The sequence below is a fragment of the Lissotriton vulgaris genome, chromosome 7, assembly GCF_964263255.1.
Source record: "Lissotriton vulgaris chromosome 7, aLisVul1.2, whole genome shotgun sequence".
NCBI lineage: Eukaryota > Metazoa > Chordata > Amphibia > Caudata > Salamandridae > Lissotriton > Lissotriton vulgaris.
Genome location: NC_141695.1, coordinates 1244597662 through 1244618895, shown reverse-complemented (window position 1 = coordinate 1244618895; position 21234 = coordinate 1244597662). Strand labels below are relative to the sequence as shown.

Genomic DNA, 21234 nt, shown 5'->3' with positions numbered 1-21234 from the left:
CCATACCATTGTGTACCCTAGTGTATGTAGGCGTTTTAACTGTATTCTAATGTGTCTCTTTCAGCATAGCATTGGCCCTGGGCCGGGTCAGGCAGAGCCCGGGGTCAGTCAGAGTCAGTTACCACCAGTATCAGTCAGCAAAAAGTGGGGGGAGGGGGTGCCCAGGGCACAGGATGACTTTGCAACAGTGTGTGTAAAGGTACAGGGCCTCTAAGGGTGGCACAATAAGTGCTGCAGCCTATAGATGCCTTCCCTGGCCAAAGTGCCCATGGTACCTTTTACAAGGGACTGAAGTTGCCAGAGAGGTGCCAATTGGGGGTACAAGGTACAGTTTTGGGGAAAGAACACAGGCCCTGAAGCACAAGTTACTACTTGTGTAACGATATATCTGTAAGAGACATTAGTTAGTGATAGATTCCTTACCTTAGAATATCCCCAGGCGTCAGACTGGATCCGGAATTTTTTTGCGTAGCAGTACCCTTGCGTCGGAGTACTTAGACGCCGCCTCTGCGTGCTGACGTCAGTTCTTAGCCACAGCTTTTCCGCGCCAGAAACGCAGAGCCATGCTAAAAACCAACACTGGTGGCAATGAAACTAGGGCCCTGAAAGGGGATGACCTTAACCCTATATATCGGTTCGCAGAAACGGGGAGGATGGGTGGGTCGGTAAGAAATCTATCACTAACTAATGTCTCTTACAGATATATCGTTACACAAGTAGTAACTTGTGCATCTGAAAGAGACATGTTAGTTATGGATTCCTTACCTTAGAATAGATACCCCAGCAATACCAACTCCGGTGGTGGGTCTGCGAACCAATAATCACACCAGAAAGTCCTGGAGGACGGAACGGCCAAAGAAGCCATCCCTCCGGACTTGGCTGTCCAGGCAATAGTGTCTTGCAAACGTGTGCAGCGAGGCCCACATAGCTGCCTGGCAAATGTCCTGCAAGGGCACTCCTCGGCCCAAGGCAGTGGTAGTCGCCGTGGCTCGAGTGGAATGAGCCCTCAGCCCAACAGGGGGTTCCTTCTTAGCCAAGGAGTAACACGCCTGGATACACAAGATGATCCACCGCGAGATGGTCCGCTTGTGCACCGCATTTCCCTTCTTAGCGCCCACGTAACCAACAAAGTTGGTCATCCACCCGGAACTGGCGTGTGCGATCCAGATAGAAAGAGAGCGCACGTTTTGGGTCCAGACGGTGGAGCCTCTCTTCCTCTTTCGAGGAATGCGGAGGCGGAAAGAAGGTGGGCAAGGTAATGGACTGCCCAATGTGGAAGACCGTGACAACCTTGGGCAGGAACAAAGGTCTCGTCCGCAACACAACCTTGTCCGGATGAACAGAGAGGAAAGGAGGTTTAGAGGATAAAGCCTGGAGCTCACTCACTCTCCTGGCAGAGGTGATAGCAACCAGGAAAGCAGTCTTCAGAGTAAGAAGGTGAAGAGGACAGTTTTGAAGTGGCTCAAACAGAGCGCACATCAGAAAAGTAAGAACCAGGTTCAAGTCCCACTGAGGCATCACGAAGGGAACAGGTGGAAACGTGTGTGTGATGCCTTTCAGAAATCGATTTACAATAGGGGACTTGAACAAAGATGGCTGGTCAGGCAGCCTCAGGAAGGCTGAAAGGGCAGAAAGGTAGCCCTTGATAGTGCCCAGAGCAGAGCCCTGCTGGGCAAGAGAAAGAAGGAAGAGGAGAACCTCAGAAAGAGGGGCAGAGAGAGGATCCACAGCCTTTGCTGTGCACCATGCCACAAATCTGTTCCACCTGCAGGCGTATACCGACTTTGTGGAGGGACGCCTGGCTGCCAGAATGATGTTACAGACTTCAGGAGGCAAGTCAAATGGCCTCAACTGTCGCCGCTCAATCTCCAAGCATGGAGGTGGAGACTGGACAGGTTCGGGTGGAGGACCGTCCCCTGCTGCTGCGACAGAAGGTCCTCCTGAAGAGGCAGACGAACCGGGGCATCGACTGACATACTGAGTAGCTCGGGATACCAGTACCTTCGTGCCCAGTCCGGAGCCACAAGGATGACTTGTGCCCGGTCGCGCTTTATCTTCTTCAGCACACTGGGCAGAAGTGGTATAGGCGGAAAGGCGTACCACAGACCGCAAATCCACTTGCGACGAAAAGCGTCTCAGAGCGAGTGCCGCCTTGGAAATTCCAACACGCAGAACTGATGACATTGCACGTTCTCTTCGGTGGCGAATAGATCTAACCAAGGCTCTCCCCACTGCAGAAAGAGACCTTGCGCCACGTCCGAGTTCAGACGCCATTCGTGATCCATCATGCACCGGTGGCTGAGTTCGTCCGCCCTGGCGTTCAGGGAACCTGCCAGGTGATGAACCACCAGGGTGATGCCCTGGTGTTCCATACAAAAACAACAGGTGATGGACAGAATGCAGAACAATGTCATACATTCACCCCAGTACAGAGATCTGGGCCTAAATCCATCATTTTTTTGCTCACCATGCCGTTCCAGTTTGAACCAAGCCATATGCAAATCAGTCTTGACCCTGTGCCCCATGGGAACAGTCCAGCCCGAACTGCCAAGCCAGGTCCTCCCTGGACTGGAAACAAGCATCCAAGGACCGGTTTCGGACTTTCAGCCCTCTTCAGCCTGGATAGCTTGATTCCAGTGGCATGGAGAGCACGGGACTCACGTCTGAGCATACCCGTCCCACTCGGGGTGACAAATACAAATACAACAGGTGATGGACAGAATGCAGAACAATGTCATACATTCTCCCCAGTACAGAGATCTGGGCCTAAATCCATCATTTTTTTGCTCACCATGCCATTCCAGTTTGACGGTGGATTTAGGCCCAGATCCTTGTACTGGGGTGAATGTATGACATTGTTCTACATTCTGTCCATCAACTGTGTTTTTTGCAATTTTCACCCCGAGTGTGCTGGGTATACTCAGACGTGAGTCCCAGGCTCTCCACACCACTGGAGTCAAGCTATCCAGGCTGATGAAGGCTGATAGCCAGAAACCGGTCCTTGGATGCTTGATTCCGGTCTGGGAAAGACATGGCTTGGTAGTTCGGACTGGACTGTTCCCATGAGGCACAGGGTCAGAGCTGCTTTGCATATAGCCAGTGTCTAACCCAGGGTGGTGTGGAGTGCAAAAAAACTATGGATTTAGGCCCAGATCCTTGTACTGGGGTGAATGTATGACATTGTTCTACATTCTGTCCATCAACTGTGTTTTTTGCAATTTTCACCCCGAGTGTGCTGGGTATACTCAGACGTGAGTCCCAGGCTCTCCACACCACTGGAGTCAAGCTATCCAGGCTGATAGCCAGAAACCGGTCCTTGGATGCTTGATTCCGGTCTGGGAAAGACATGGCTTGGTAGTTCGGACTGGACTGTTCCCATGAGGCACAGGGTCAGAGCTGATTTGCGTATAGCCAGTGTCTAGCCCAGGGTGGTGTGGAGTGCAAAAAAAACGATGGATTTAGGCCCAGATCCTTGTACTGGGGTGAATGTATGACATTGTTCTACATTCTGTCCATCAACTGTTTTTTGCAATTTTCGCCCTGGTGTTCCAACCATTGCCAGAGGCGCAGAGCCTCTTGGCAGAGGGTCCACGACCCCATCCCGCCCTGTGTGTTGCAGTACCACCTGGCGGTGGTGTTGTCCGCTAACACCTGCACTACACTCCCCCGGACAGAGGGGAGGCTTGAACCCGGGCATCCCTACCGGCACCGTCGGAGTCAATAGACTTCGAAAATGGATCAAAAAGGATCTCAAAAGGTTAGTCAAAAAGTGACTTGGGTACAACTTTTTCCAGATCTGCGCTAGCTGGCGCGGAAAAAAGAAGAACGGACGTCCGCACGCTTTGGCGGCGTCTAAGTACACCGACGACTTCATCACGGCGCCCACGACGGACGCGGAGCCGCAGACGACGCCTACCGACGCGCAAGGGTACTGCTACGCAAAAAATTTCCAGCTCCAGTCTGACGCCTGGGGATATTCTAAGGTAAGGAATCTATCACTAACGTGTCTCTTTCAGATACCTGATTGGCAGGGACCCAGGGCTCATCAAGTCAGAGTGCATCAGTAGCCTGGTAAAAAGTGTGTGTGTGTGTGTGTGGGGGGGGGGGGGGGGGGGGGGGGTTACTGCAACAGAAACCCAGCTTCCTACACATAGTCTCAGGCAAAACCTTAAAATCAAGCAGAGCCGAGCTTGTGAAATAGCCCTCTCTCAGGAACAGGCGGTCAAGGCAGTTGTGCTTGGTGAACGTTTGCACAGATGCCCACATTGCAGACTAGCAGTCAACAACTGGCACACACTTGCCAGCACCCCTGTAGCCACCTCCCTTTGGTGGAAAGGAACTGCAGACCTTCAAGCAGGCTCTTCAACAATATGTCACATTTTTATATAGAGGACAATCTACTCCAAACCTTTCTCTTATGTTATGTTTAGCAATCCTTGGTAGTAGTGAAACCCCAAAAAAGTTGATCCTTACAGTGTTCTCTAGTGCACTTAATGTAAAAGCTCAAGCCTCTTTTCAGGTCAGGCCACTCTCCACTCTTCTTTTGAGGGATATGGCAGAGAGAAAAAGGGTTTGATGGACCAACATGTGTGGGTGATACCACCTTTAGAATAAATGTAACTAGAGTCCTCAGCACCATATAGTCTTTGAAGAAAATCGTTATGGAGGGTGCACCAACAGCACCTGCATTTTACTGTCAAAAGATCTGAGCATCACTCCCTCTTACCCAATTCAAGGCTATCAACGTAAATTAGGGCTGGTCTGACCTGACATTTTTCACAACTTGAGGCAGAAGTGGTAATAGTGGGAATGCGAACAGAAGACATATGTCCAATCAGAGACTGACTGCATCTCCCAGTGATTTTCCAGGGGAAACTACAGTGCTCAGTAGTTCTGCTGGTGCATGTCCGTCAAAGGCGAACAAATCTAACTAGGGAATGTCCCTCTGCTCGAACATGCACTCTACCATCTCGAGGTGGAGACAACTCTCATGGTCCGCCAGCTGACACCTAGATGGCACACCAGCACTCTGGGACGGTGCCTGATTGTCGGCCACCAAAAGGATACACTGCTGGTCCAGCAATATCCAAAGGCACACGGTCTAGCAGAGGATCCAGGACCTCACACCACCCTGCTTGTTGCAGCATCATATGGCAGCTGTTTTGTCCAGGAGGACTGCACTAGCCCCATTCTGATTGTCAGCATAAAGACTTCCAGGGTTCCACATTGCATGAAGATCCGGATGATATGAATATGGAGCTGGCACTCCACTGGAGATAGAGGGACTACAATGTCCTCCTCTCCCATATGACCCTCCCCCAGCAGCAATGCGGTGAAAACTGACATTTGCGTGGGGAAGGGAGAGTGGCACGTCACATAGGTGATGTTCTGCCATAACAAAATCTCCTGTAAGAAATATTAATGAAGCCACAGAGACATCCCATGATGTTGGGCCCACTAGCACTTAAGGTTCCATGGTAGACGCCACATGTGCCAGTTGGCATACGAGACAAGAATGCACAAGGCTATGAGCCCTAGAAGCCTCCGACCCATACTCACCGAGATCCAAGAGTGAGCCAGAATCACTAGGATCAAATTAGACACTATAGGGGCATATCTGCTCATGCAGTTATGCCCTCACAAAAAGTCTAGTGCCCCCTGCCTTTAGGGCTGTAAGGCGTGCTGTAGGGGTGAATTACCTATCCTTCTTGCAGTTCTGCCAGGTCGACTCTTCACTTTTAGCTGCACGAAAACATGCAGGCAGCTGTGGCAATGTGCATGTGTTTGGTGATGGGTCTCCTAGGGTGGCATAATACATGCTGCAGCCCATAGAGATCCTTCTCTGGTCATAATACCCTTAGTACCACTGGTGCCTTTCACAAGGAATGTGTATGAGGGTCAGAGGTGTGGCAATTGTGGAAACAAAGAAGTTCTGGGAAAGAACACAAGCGCTGGGAAACCGATTAGCAGGGACCCGGTGCACACTGAGTCGAGTTGCATTCAGAGTCAGGCAAAACATGAGGGGTAACCATGCCAAAAGGAGTACTTTCCTACAGATGTAATTTCTAGCTTGACGGGTTAAATGTAGTTTATACAATATAAAACAACCTCAAAAAAAGTATTGCCAAAAAGCAGAATTAAATTCAGAAGAAATTAAAACATTAAGCAACAACAGTCTCAAAGCGAGGGAGAAGACTGATAAATCTTGAATCCAAAAAAGTGCTTTCAATAACATCATACACGTATAATGGTGGGATTAATGAACTGGAGCAATGGAGAAAATACTGAATCCAACGTGTAGCACAAATTGATTGTACAATTGATAAGTGCAATTACTTTTAGTGAGCCATTTTACACAGGAATGCTTCTATTATCAAGTTACCAACGAGGAAATTGACAATGAAACAGCAATTGTGTTTAGAGAGAAGAAAGAGTGCTCAGAGAAGAACCATTACAAATAATAAGAGAAAGTAAGCAAAAGTACCCCACAATTCCTTGTCCACATCACACCCCAGATCTCACTTTAATGCTCAAGTTTCCCAATGCAGTCTATAGCTCCTGTTACTGTGTACCTCTTCCATCACAGTTCCTTCTTCCTTGAAGTACCCAGCTCCGGCATTGGCCCAGTCTCCTATCAGCGTCCCATTTTCATGTGAGGGTCTGCCTCCACTATCGGTGCCAGTCTCTCATTAGTGCCCACCTCGACACTCACTGCCCCTTTCTCCTTAGTGTCGTGTTCACCTCTCTAGTCAGTTCCCACCACTCAACCTCTCCCGTCAGTGTCCACACCAGTCATTACTCAGGTCGACAAACACTCCTAACCTCTCCAGCCATTGATCCCTTCAACTATCCTTGCTCACTTTAACTCTCTCTCTTTTCTCGAACCATCCCATCATTTAACTTCTCTTCTCCTACCAATAACTGCACATCAGACCCAACTTATCTGTCTGCTGCACACCTCGACATCTATACCACTTCTATTGCGGTCCATCAATTCTAGTCACAACCCTACATCCATGTCACAATCACTTCTCTTTACCAATGCTGATAAAGTGGCAGTCGCGGGCACAATCACCTTTATATGTCACTGAATTTTCTCAAGCACTACTGGCCTTTTAAAGGCCGGAGGTCCCCCCTCCTCTAGCCCTTCCCACTAAGTTATTTTGTATGCATTTATCTTCCCATTGCAGCTCGAATACACTGTGAATGTGCAAGGGACAATATCAGATTATTAGCTCTACTGAGTATAAAAAGAAGTCCAACACAGTGTTCAGACATAATGATGATGATAAACTCTCCATCTCAAAAAGATGATTAGGGTTGTTTCAGGTTAATATACATAGTTGTGCTTGAGCACAATCATAAAAGTTATGTTAACGTGGGGCTCTCACCACCCTTAAGTGCCATTGTGCATACTGCATTCCAGTTTGAACTGTTCAGATTTAAAACCTACGTAAACCACTAAAAACACTGAATAAGTACGAATCTCAAACACCAGCCCCCTAATGTACCCAAACCGTGAACTGGTTATCTGTTAAGAACATACTGACACCTCCAAAAATGGTGTGTGAACAAAGGAGGTGAAAGCCTCACTCACCTCTATATCCCTCAGGTTTGCTTGTCGAGCAGGCCCAGAACAGCATTCTGGTGTTGATGAACTGTATGACCTCTGGTGAGCACAGCGTGGTACTGCAGAGGGAAAGATAATAATCAAGAACAGCAAAGATCAGCTAATGACAGCTGCAAGGATGGGTGAATCCATACTCAACCTACCGACAAAACTCATCAGTATCCTGGTGCTCATCCCCATGAAGGTATACCAGCAGAAAACGCAGCTCACGCTTGGCATCATTGAGGGCCTGTTAAATACAAAATACGTTGAGGTAGCCTTAGAAATGGCCAGACCTATGCAAGAAGAGACTCCTGGTCCAAACTTCTCTCTTTTAATCCTCCGAAGCTGCTCCCCCCTGAACTGCAACAGTTTTACAGAAAAAAAGGAACAGCACTCAAGTCCACCACATAGTAAAGAGCATTACAGCCCTCCTACTGCACAACATGATGCAGCAACAACCTCCTAACAGCAAGGTCTTAACTTACATTGCAATTCTTTAGTTGAATATCACATTCATACAGGATGAATGAATATTCTAAACACTGCAAACTAGGAATGAACTAATATCCCAGAGATCCATACCCCAACAAACAACCCATTACCACATCACCAATTTCTAGGGGGACCAGCATGCATACTGGTTTTCTCATTAAAAGTGGTGTGTGCTCCCCTAAATCCAGGATGTCCCCATATAGAGATAACCTAACCGGTCTGTACATCTCTGGGAAGAACATGGCTTCGATACCAGGGGAGTCTGGCGTTTTTCCCCAAGACACTGACCTGGCTATAGGTTCCCTGGTAGAAGACTGGGTGCGTCCTCCCATAATTTTCTTCAAAGGCCTGAATGAAGGAGACAATGTCCCCAACAGGGTCGGTTACTCTGCTTCGAGGGTCTGGCCGAATGAACCTGAAAGCAAACCTGGGAATACACATAAAGAGCAACATCACCAATCAATGTATCTATTCGGTAAGAAGAATCCTAGATCAGCAAAGCAACTATAAATGACAAAAGAGAATGTAATATTTTCTTCAACAATATCACCTGGCAGTCTGATGACGAATTAGAAAGGGGTTGGAGTTTGGAAGGTAAGGTCTAAAGACATAGAGCAATGTGTAGAAAAGAAGCTGGATGATGCTATAAGTGATCTCATAGATCATGTCAGGAGTGGTATCATATGTGAAGTCATAAGCAATGCATGGCGGGGGCGCAAGTTCTAGTAAGCGCTGCTAACTAGAATTGGTGAATTTCTGTGATTTTTTTGTTCAAAACGTTAATGGCACTGCCAAATTCACCTAACTATAATGTTACTTTAACCTTTTTTTTGCAAGTCTTTTAATTAATATATATATATATATATATATATATATATATATATTTGTGCTTTTCTTTCGATGAAATAAATTATGGATTTTTAAAAATTACCTCCTTGGTGGTGCTGTGCCCTTTTGTGCGTGATGTAGCGAATATGGGAACAGGAGCTCTATCATTACTTTGAGGGAACGAACACACACACACACACAAACACACACAAACACACACAAACACACACAAACACACACAAACACACACAAACACACACAAACACACACAAACACACACAAACACACGCATGTATCATCCAGTGGCGGTCAACAATGGGTAGTTATAGTTAGGAATGCATTTGTAATGCAAAGCATTTTTTGTGATGCTTATAACTTTGGCGTCTCCATGAAAATTTCCCAAAAAGTGCTGCTTTTTGACTAACTTGCACATGGAAAATTTTGGGGTTTACCTCATTCAGGGCGAGAAAAAAGGAGGGGCGCAAAACGAGGTTACACATTCATTTTTTTCATATTACCTTCAGAGACAGCTATAAGATTTACACCAAATTTGGCAGAAAGTTAGATCTTGGTCAAGAAAGACTGCTTTTTAGGTCTCGCCTGTCGATGCGCATGCGCATCGAGCTTGCGAGACTATGGGTGCTTAACCACTCTTTAACTGACTTGCAAGGAATCGTGGCGATTCCTTGCAGTGCCCGTGACTTTTAAGCTCAATGCGCATGCGCATTGAGCTTAAAAGCGCGTGCACATCAGTTCCCTCAGCCGCACTCCTCCAGGCCCCCGCTCCGCCCCCTCCCCTGCCCGCCGTGTCGCATTTCTCCTCCCCCCTCCCCTTATCTGCCGTCCCTTCGTCTGTTCCCTCTCCCCGCTCCGCCCCCTCCCCTACCCGCCGTGTCGCATTTCTCCTCCCCCCTCCCCTTATCTGCCTTCCCTCCGTCTGTTCCCTCTCCCCGCTCCGCCCCCTCCCCTGCCCGCCGTGTCGCATTTTTTTTTAAATCCCCACTTCCCCCCTACCCCCCAGCAATGCCAACACTGACGCCGTGCTCGGTGTTTCTCTTGTTTTTACACTGTATTTATTTTGAGCTCTCTTCAGGGGCTCTGCTCATTCTTGGGCTTTTAGTGCCAAGCCACCCTGTCCTTGCCCGGATGTCTCAATACCTTTTCTGTCATTAAATCTCTGGTTTTATAGCTGTAACTAGAACTGGGCACTCACCACCCCCGTCTGCATTACAATTTAACTAATGAAGTCCTCCATCAGCTTTGCCCGCCCCTAAATGTCACCAAGTCACCAATGTACCGCACTGCCCCTCATCCAGACTGGAGCCACATCTACCACCTACTCCCAAAATCACACAACCCCCACAATTTTGAATTTCGAGGATTCTGGCAGAACCATTGCCCTCACCAATGGCAGCCCCAAGCTTGGTGGGGATCCATGTCTTCAGCAAACAGTCTGTCCCGTCCTCGGCATCCCAGTACCCCATCTTCAACGCTGCAAGGGCACACAGCGGCAAATCTCGCGAGAAGAGCACGCATGTACTTTTGTTGCCATAATAAAATACCAAGTTTGATTTTAAGTATTTCAATAATAAAATATTGTATTGAGTAATGTTCGCATATATTTGCAGAGCATGTCTTAAAAAATATTTTTTTGATTTTGTACAAAATGATGAACTCAAACGTTATTATGATATTAAAAAACATTCATGCTTTTTCTCGTCCTGAATTTTACTGCGCAGTGCGCCAAAGAATTATAAACGTGTAAAGATGGATTCTGCTTTTTCACGGTATGAGAGCAGACGGCCCCTCGCAGTCTAGCCTGGCTCTGCCTGTGCAGCGGCGGAGCGCCCTGCCCATGCGCACCGTCTTTGTTGGTCTGGTGTACTCGATGCCTTTGGAGTAACCGGAAATCGGCGGTCTTTAAAGAGATACTCCAAAAGTTCCTGCTCGGGTATCACTGTAATTATTTCAATATAGGTATCAGAAGCCTTACCGATTGGATGCCTGCCTCGTCCTCAAGAAGTAAGTCCCGCTTCTGGCCGCCTGAGTGGACCCATAGACTTTAATGGAGGCTCACACCTGGCCAGGTCCTCTGGATCTATAAGCTTGCATGTAGGTCCACATCTGGCAAGCCCAAATGGCAAAATGAAGCTCAGCTAGGCTTAAAGGGTGTTTCATTCCTAGCATGACCCAGTGGATGTATATGTTTCTAAGGGTGTTTCACGCCTGACAAATCATAAATGGAATCCCATCTATCACAAGCTGAGGTTGTATACACCCATGGACTTAACGTGAGTCTCTGAGCTGTGCATAAAGACACAAGTCCTAAAATACATCCGTAAGAGGGAGTAAAATGCAACTACATGTGCATGTGTGCCACTAAGTACACAAGCTACCAAAAATCACTTATATAGCACATGTATAAAGTACGGTTATCAAGTGTGGCTAGCTGACATTTTAGTCTGCTTTCAGAACACATACTGCTGGATTAACCACAAACCAGTGGACAATGATTTCCATGCCAAAAAAGACAATGAGGTCCAGCCACCTACCACTTCATCTGGTACGACACTATCCGAACAACATGGATGTCGACAGAAGTGTGAATCCACCTTACAGAATGCAAAAACGAAAACGAAATTTTACAGAAACCGAAGCGGATATCCTAATTCGCTACGTGATGGAGCACTATCCAGCGCTACACAACAACCAAGGACATAATTTAAACGTTAGGGCCAAGCAGGCCATGTGGCAGCAGGTGACAGACCAGGTCAATGCCATGGGTGTTGAGCGCCGCACTGTTACGGATATCAAAAAAAGGTGGCAGGACGAGAAGCGCCGAATCAGGGACAAGGTTCTGCGAATCCAACTTGCTGCTGCATTTCCAGGAGGTGGTCTTGGGAACCATGAGAGGCTGACCCCAAGGGAGCAGGCCGTGTGTGCTCTTATCAGCCCTCAGACAGCAACAGAGTCTGGCATCGATGGTCTGGACACAGCCACCACAGATCCAGGTAAGTGAAGAGCTATGTACGTGATAAAAATGAGTTTTGCCAGATCACCTGGTGCCTCACCGTATCTAGTATGTACATTCTTTGTTGTATAGACCTCCACCACCACCACCACCACATCCACCAGCACATCCACCATCACCTCCACATCCACCATGACATCCACCACATCCACATCCACCGCATCCACATCCACATCCACCACATCCACATCCACCACATCCACCACCACCACCACATCCACCACCACCACCACATCCACCACCACACCCACCACCACCACATCCACCACCACATCCACCACCACCACCGCATCCACCACCACCACCGCATCCACCACCACCACCGCATATACCACCGCATCCACCACCACCACATATACCACCACATCCACCACCACCACATCCACCACACCCACCACCACCACATCCACTACACCCACCACCACTACATCCACCACCCCATCCACCACCACCACCCCATCCACCACCACCACTGCATCCACCACCACCAACACCCCATCCACCACCACCACTGCATCCACCACCACCACCGCATCCACCACCACCACATCCACTGCATCCACCACCACCACATCCACCACCCTATCCACCACCACCCCAACCACCACCAACACCCCATCCACCACCAACACCCCATCCACCACCAACACCCCATCCACCACTGCATCCACCACCACCACCAGCACCACATCCACTGCATCCACCACCACCACACCCACCACCACTACATCCACCACCCCATCCACCACCACCACTGCATCCACCACCACCAACACCCCATACACCACCACCACTGCATCCACCACCACCACCGCATCCACCACCACCACATCCACTGCATCCACCACATCCACCACCACATCCACCATCACCTCCACATCCACCATGACATCCACCACCACATCCACCGCATCCACATCCACCGCATCCACATCCACCGCATCCACCACCATCACCACCACATCCACCACCACCACCACCACCACCACCACCACATCCACCACCACCATATCCCCAGATCCACCACATCTACATGTGTGTGGCTCTGTGTGTGTAGGTGCAATGCAATGTTCTTGGATTGTCGTCACAATAAAATACACTGAACATAATCTTCACAAAAGTTATTTGCAAACGTTTAAGCTATTGCCATTATAAATTACAATAGCTTTTATTTAAGTATTAATTATTTACAAAATTAAAAGCCATTGTTATTTGTAATATCAATACATCTAAGTCACGTAAATACAACACACATTGCATTACAAATGCTATAGGTGTCACATTTGCAAAAGTTAAAACTATTGACATTGTAACTGACAAAGCTATTAATTTTGCTACTTTCAAAACCAACACATAAATAAAAAAAAGTGTCATTTACAATACCAATAGCTCAAACTTTCCTAATGCGAGACCTATTGCATTTCCAATGCTCGTTTGATTTGGTGTACATCCGTTCAGTAGTTTTTGAGCAATTAATGCTCACAAACTTTGCATATCTAGGGATGCAGATCCTCCACAGACACCAAAGATCTCCTGAGGAGATCTGATTGAATGCCACCACCTCAATTAGCAAGTTGTGGTGGCCATCCTAGGACTCAATCCAAAGTTCTAAAAAAGTTTTTTTTTTATTTAATTAAAACAATGAACCCCCCCCCTACCCCTGTTGCCACAAACATTTTTTATCTCATTGCACAGCAAAATTACGGATCACTAAATCCGCAGCAAAAAAATAATAATAAAAAATTTGATTAAAAAAACAACAATCTACCACGCTTGTTTTTTAAATCCCCCTGTTTTTATTTAGGGCGGGGAGCTAAAAGCCAACCTCCCTGAACCTCTAAGAGGCCCCTGGGACCTCCATGGCCTTAGTACCTTTTAAAAAAGGAGGCAGGCTGTGCAGCTCGCCTCCCTGAGCCATATGACAACAAGCATTTGCAATGCAATAGGTCTCGCGTTTAACTGAGTTTAAGGTACTGGCACTGTAAATGGCAATGCCTTTTATTTAGGTTTTAAAAACGGAAACAAAAATAAAAGGCATTGCTATTTGCAGTGTCATAGCTCAGACTCACGTAAATGCGAGACCTATTGCATTGCAAATGCTTGTTATGCCAGGGGTTAGTCTTTTCATCATCTTCAATGAACACTCACCAGTTTAATGAACACTCACCAGTTTAATGGTGTGCACGTTGCGAACATCTGGAGCAGAGACATATCATGGCTGTTGTACAGTGCATAATGCGGACTAGATTTAGGATTGGTCTGAGGAATATTCAACATCTAGGGCCCATGTTTCAGAGACTTACCTCTGTAGATTACCTCTTCTTACCTTTACAGTGCATCTCTGACAAGTTTGGAATCCGCAAATGCTTCCAGGAATCCTGTGGTACCAGTTTCCAAAAATACACATGAAATATTTAGCGTATTGTATTTTCGCTCAAGATTAAATTTGCTAATGCAAAAAATCTTCCAGTAGATCTCTTGCGCTTTTAAACTTTTTTTCTAATGGGGAAAATATGTATCTTTGTGGAGAAACTTCTACCCTTCTACATCCGCCGATTTGGGGGTATTTTCTGCCAATTGCACCCGGACAGGTGATTTAATTAAGCCTTGAACTTGCAGTACATCTCCATACGGGTGGAAATGTGTGGTATTTGTGAATAAACGGAAACACAGTACTTTGGATATGTGTAAACTTTCGTGCTATTCCTGTCCCGAAATGCTCACTCCCCGCTCCTGTGAGTGGATTTACTCACAAAAATTCCCTGTGTGACTAAGGACCCAATTCATAAAGCCATTTTCACTCGTATCACACCTTTACATGCATAAAGAGCAGGATTTACAACTGCTAAGCATTCACTAAATGTCACCTAATGCTTGCAAATTTCGCTACCCTTAACTATTATCAACTCACATTAAAATATGATGCTGGAGTGAGTCACACGCAACAATGGGGAATGTGCGTTCAATTCTGCACTGAGAAAAAACAATACTAAACACGGAAAACTAGTAAATGTGAATTAAGTGTGAAGGAGCAAATAGCTTTGAGAATCACCCCCTTCCGCCACCACAGGTCGTTAGTGAGACGGAATGTTTAGGTACAAAATTGTCGAACATTCCCCTGCAAAACAGTACCATGCAGGCCACCATTCAAGAATAACAGGGGGAGTTGCTGCAAGAAAAGTTTGAAATGTATGTTCACGTTCACTTGCAATGGCAAGGGATGCTTAAGAACAACGAAAAATAAATATATATGAAAATCTATTGCTTAAGTAGTACACTAAGCTATCACCAGTGGGGTTAGTGCGGGAAGCACAAGTAACTACTTGTGTAACAATATATCTGTAAGAGACATTAGTTAGTGATAGATTCCTTACCTTAGAATAGATTCCTTACCTTAGAATAGCCCCAAAGCCTCAGACTGATCCAGAGAGTTTTTCTCAGTAGCAGTACCTCTACACGTCAGTAGGTGGAATTGTGTGGCTCCGCGTCCGTCGCTGGCGTCGTATGGCCCGAGATGACGTCACGGAGACTACTTAGGCATCACCCATGCACGCTGACGTCAGTTGTGTATATGACTTTCCGCGCCAAGAACGCAGAGCCATGCAGGAAACTGACCACTGGTGCAATGAAACTAGGGCCCTGGAAGGATGACCTTAACCCTAGAAATCAGTTCGCAGAACAGTGAGGATGGGTGGGGCGGTAAGGAATCTATCACTGACTAATGTCTCTTACAGATATATCGTTACACAAGTAGTAACTTGTGCATCTGAAAGAGATATGTTAGTGATAGATTCCTTACCTTAGAATAGATACCCCAGCAATACCAACCCCGGTGGTGGGTCTGCGAACAAGATTACACCAGAAAGTCACGGAGAATAGAATGGCCAAAGAAGCAGTCTCTCCGGATTTGACTGTCAAGGCAGTAATGGGTGGTAAACGTGTGCAGCGAGGTCCACATAGCTGCCTGACAAATGTCCTGCAAGGGAACGCCGCATCCCAAGGCACTAGTGGCTGCTGTTGCCCTGGTAGATTGGGTACGCAGCCCCACAGGAGGCTCCTTCTTAGCCAACGAGTAACAGGCTTTGATGCAGAGAACGATCCACCGAGAGGTTTGTTCACGGCCCGACCTTTTTTGGCGGCCATGTAGCCAACAAAGAGCTGGTCCTCCACCAGGAACTGTCATGTGCGATTCAGATAGAACGAGAGCCCACGTTTGGGTCTAGACGGTGGAGCCTCTCTTCCTCTTTTGAAGGATGCGGGGGGGGGGGGGGGGGGGGGGGGGAAGGAAGGTGGGCAAAGTAATGGTTTGCCCGATGTGGAAGGGTGTGACAACCTTTGAGAAGAAAGAAGGACGGGTCCTTAAAACCACTTTGTCCGGATAAACAGAAGCTCGCTCACTCTTCTGGCAGAGGTGATAGCCACCAGGAAAGTCGTCTTGAGAGTAAGAAGACGCAAAGGACAGTTTTGAATACCCATTGAGGAATGAACGGCACAGGAGGAAACTTGTGCGTAATGTCTTTCAGAAAACGGTTAACAACTGGGACTTAAAAAGGGAAGGCTGATCTGGAAGCCAGAGAAAGGCGGAGATGGTCGAAAGATAACCTTTGATAGTGCCCAGAGCAGAGCCCTGCTGGGACAAAGAAAGAAGGAACAGAAGGACCTCGGAAAGAGGGGCAGAAAGGGGATCCACAGCTTTAGCTGTGAACCATGCCACAAACTTGTTCCACCTGCAGGCGTACACCGTTTTAGTGGAGGGTCGCATGGCTGCCAGAATGACATCACAGACTTCGGGAGGAAGATCCAAAGCTGTCAACTGTTGCCGATCAATCTCCACGAATGACTTGGGCCCGGTCGTGCCGAATCTTCTTCAGCGCTCTAGGCAGAAGTTGTATAGGCGGAAAGGCGTACAATAGACTGCAACTCCACTCATGACGAAAAGCGTCGCCGAGCGAGTGAGGCCTTGGAAATTCGAACGTGCAGAAGAGACAACATTGCGTGTTCTCTTCGGTGGCAAATCGATCTAACCAAGGCTCTCCCCACTGCTGAAAGAGACCTTGTGCCACGTCCGAGTTCAGACGCCATTCGTGACCAATTAAGCACCGGCGGCTGAGTACATCCGCCCTGGCGTTTAGAGACACTGCCAGGTGTTGAACCACCAAGGTAAAGCCTTGATGTCCCAGCCATGTCCAGAGGAGCAGAGCCTTCTGACATAGGGTCCACGACCCCACCCCGCCCTGTCTGTTGCAATACCGCATGGCAGTGGTGTTGTCCGTGAACACCTGCACTATACTTTCCCGGACAGAGGGAAGGAATGCTTTCAGTGCAAGCCGGATCGCCGATCTAAAAAAGGTTGATATGGAGCCGGGACTCCGCCAGAGACCAGAGGTCTCTGATCTCTGCCTCTCCCAAGTGGCCTCCCCATCCCAGGAGAGACGCATCAGTCACCACTGTGTGATCCGGTTGGGGAAGGGAGAGGGATCTGCCATCGACCCAATCGCGATTCGTGAGCCACCACTGCAATTGTCGTGCAGTGCCCTTCGAGATCTGGACGTGATCGGACAGGTTGCCCTGATGCTGCGCCCACTGGAACTTCAGGTCCCACTGCAGAGCCAGCCTATGCCATCTGGCATGTCGCACTAGCAGGATGAAGGAGGCCAGAAGGCTCAGGAGCCGGAGGGTCAACCTGACTGAAACCCAGGATAGAGGCTTAAAGATCTGAATCATAGCCTGAATATCCCGGACTCGTTGCTCGGGAGGATAAACCCAAAACCGCTTCGAATCCAGAACCGCTCCGATGAAGGGGAGCTTCTGAGAGGGACTCGGGTGCGACTTCGGCACGTTGATGGAGAACCCCAGCAGATGAAGGAGGTGGGCCATAGTCTGAAGGTGGCTGACGACTGTTTGGGGCTAGCCCGCCTTCAACAACCAGTCATCGAGGTAGGGGAAAACGGACACCCCTGACCTGAGCAGATGAGCTGCAACCACCGCCATCACCTTCGAGAACACCCGAGGTGCACTGGTCAGGCCAAAAGGGAGCACGGAAATCTAAAAATGCCCCTGGCCTACCGTGAACCGCAGGTAGCAACGGTGGGCCGGCAGAACGGGGATGTGAAAATAAGCGTCCTGCAAGTCCAACGCTACCATCCAGTCTCCAGGGTCGATGGCAGCCAAGACCTGAGCCAGAGTCAATCAACATCTTGAACTTCTCCTTCCAGGGGAAGCGATTGATGTTCCTGAGGTCCAAAATGGGGCGCAGGCCCCCTTTGTCCTTCTTGGGGAGCAGAAAGTAGAGGGAATAACAACCACGCCCTACTCCTGGCCCAGGAACGCGCTCGATGGTCCCCTTGGCCAGGAGGGCCGCAACTTCCTGCTGGAGAAGGGCAAAGTGATCCCCCGACATGTGGTGTAACTGAGGTGGCATGGGTGGGGGGGGTACACTCGAAGGGGAGGGGTTTACCCCTTTAAACAATCTGCAGCACCCACCTGTCTGACGTGCCTGACCGCCAGTGGGAGAAGTGATGTTGAATCCTGCCTGCCGCAGGAGTGGGGTGCACTCCAAAGCTTGGACTAGGAAGGCTTTGAGCGGAGTGGAGGTGGAATGACCCACCCGCTGTCCCCCTGTGCCGCAACAGCGGCCTCCACGCCCACTGCTGCGCTGAATTTAGTTTTGCGCAGGCTTCTGGCTGAACGAGCGTGCAGGGGAGCCCTTCCGTGGCCACGAAATGAACGAAAGGTAGACGTGGCCAGGCATGTGATGGAGAGACTTAAGGACTCGGCAGTAGTCAGAGAGTCCTTGAAACGCTCCAGTCTGCCTCATCGCCAAAGAGTTGAGTGCCATCAAAGGACATTTCCATGAGGGAACTCAGGACATCTCCCGAAAACCCAGTGGACCTCAGCAAGCCATGGCCACGTAGGGCCACTGTTGTGGAGATTGCTCTTCCTAAAGAGTCTACGGTGTCCAACGCACACCGAATTGCGAACGTAGCGACATCCTTACCCTCTACAACAGTCTGGGACAGCACAGCTTGAACCTCCTCAGAACACTGAGACAACACCTGTGCAACTGAATAGCGGCCCAAGAGGCATGCAGTGTTCACCGACCGCAGCCCTAAGCTGGCCGAAGAGAAAAAACGCTTGCCGAACTGCTCCAGCTTCTTAGAGTCCTTATCCGGCGGAGCCGTGGGAAAGGCACTCTGGGGTGTCGAAGCTTGGATGACCAGGCTCTCGGGCGTAGGATAAGTGGTAAGAAAAGCAGGGTCACCCGGCGCCGGGCGATGTTCTTATTCACAGGGGCCCATGTGGCCGGCCATGACCAAGTGCCCAACAAGAAGTCAGAGAGGGCATCATTTAAGGGCAGCAGGGGCTCAGACGAGGTGGACGCCGTCTGGAGCACCTCAGTGAGGAGATTAGTTTTGAGGGCCACCATAGGGAAATCAAGGTGAAGGACCTCAGCTGCCCGACGGAGAAACATCGTGTATGAAGCGCCCTCCTCCATGGTAGGCGGGGGAGAGGCAAACCCCGGGTCAGAAAAGACGTCAAGGTCGCCGGTGTCCTCCAAGTCGTCCGCCCAGTCCTGCTCAGAGTCACACTGGCGAGCAAGAGGGTCCTCGGACCCCTCCCCGTCGTTCTCCACCTCCGCTGCCTGTGGTAGAGACCGCAAACAAAACTGCGGCAGCAGGGCAGGGACCGGGGGAAGGCACAAACTGCGTCGAAAACTGCGCCGGACGGAGCCGAACCGGCGCCGTGTCCCAACGCGGATCCCAGGTAGGAGCAAAATTGTCCTCGAACCTGGGCAGGGGCGGGACAAATGGCACCCACTGCGGTGCCTGAGGCAGAGCAGAGGGTGGAGCTGGGGCCGGAGCCGGCAGCGTTGGACCTTGTGGCACCGTGGCCGGAGCCAGTGTCGCCGGAGTGGATCCACTGGAGGCGCCAACGGACCTAAAGGATCCTGACACGGGACCGCGGGCACACCAGCAGGAGCCCGAGGCCTAAACAGGCGGTCCATGGTAGTAAGAAACTCTTGCACCTGTGCGGGAGTCGCCAACTAACCCGGATAAGGTGGGTAGGCCACGAGACTCCCGGGCACCAAAGGAGCCGCAGGGGCATAACCCCTGTCCCCCTCGTCCGCATCCGGGGACCGACGGGGGGACGTCTGAGAGCGACAACGCTTCTTCGACTCTTTTTGTGGCGTCTCTTACCTGAATCAGAGGGTGAAGACTTGGAGCCCGAGGATGAGGGCTCCGCGAGCGTTCTCTGGAACAGCCCCTGGACCGAGTAAGGCGCTGGGACAACTGTCGGACCTCCAGCAGCTTCCGGCGCCGCTCCCTCAAGGCCTTCGGGCCATGGCCAGACAGTCCAAACAGTGATCGGTCTCCAGGCAGTAGAGGCAGACATCGTGGGGGTCCACCACCGACATATTGCGACGGCAGGCCCCACAAGACTTAAAACCAGGCATTCCTACGTGCACCAGAGTATGCTCAAATTTATAGGAGACAAAAAGTCTCAAAAGGATAGTCAAAAAGTGACTAAGGTTCGTGCTCAAACCGGATCCGTGCTCACTGGCGAGGAAAAAGAAAGAACTGACGTCAGCGCACATGGGTGGCGCCTAAGTAGCATCTGCGACGTCATCTCGGCGCATACGAAGCCAGCGACGGACGCAGAGCCGCACACTGCCACCTACTGACGTGCAGAGGTACTGTTAGCGAGAAAAACTTTACGGATCCAGTCCGACGCCTAGGGATATTCTAATGTAAGGAATCTATTCTAAGGTAAGGAATCTATCACTACCGTGTCTCTTTCAGATAGACTTTGTCCACCTCGTGCATATGCATGGTTTCAGATCATAAAAAACATGCATGTTCAATCCGGACATGGGCATGTGGAAAAATTTACATCGGCCAAACAGAGCGCAAAATTAAGGTCCGTATCACGGAGCACAAAAGCAATATCCGTTTGAACAATGCGAAATCAACTTTGGCAAGCCATTGGAAAGAAATGAGTCACCAAATTTCACAATTAAAATTCATGGTTATCGAGAGCATCCAGCAACGCCCAGACATGGATCCTGCGAAACAGAGACTAAGGGCAGAATTTTATTGGATAAAAAAACTGAATTCAACCCAGCCGGGCTAAATGACCGGATTGAACATGCATGTTTTTTATGATCTGAAACTTTAACATTGACTTTTGACATTTTCTGATCCCCGTACATTCAGTATTTCGATGGTCGAATTGTTTGTTTATTACAGCAAGTATTTCAGTTATTGTTTAG

The 21234-nt window shown here is 49.1% G+C and overlaps 1 protein-coding gene across 1 annotated transcript in view; it reads right to left on the bottom strand.

Annotated features, from left to right (window-relative positions):
• Window positions 1-21234, bottom strand: part of FAF2 (Fas associated factor family member 2) — a 204330-nt gene that overhangs the window by 105669 nt on the left and 77427 nt on the right. The window contains exons 5-7 of the mRNA XM_086931758.1: window positions 8393-8531; window positions 7774-7859; window positions 7598-7689 (exon numbers count right to left, since the gene is read on the bottom strand). Coding sequence (XP_086787884.1) covers window positions 7598-7689; window positions 7774-7859; window positions 8393-8531 — 317 coding nt within the window. The remainder of the gene's footprint in view (window positions 1-7597; window positions 7690-7773; window positions 7860-8392; window positions 8532-21234) is intronic.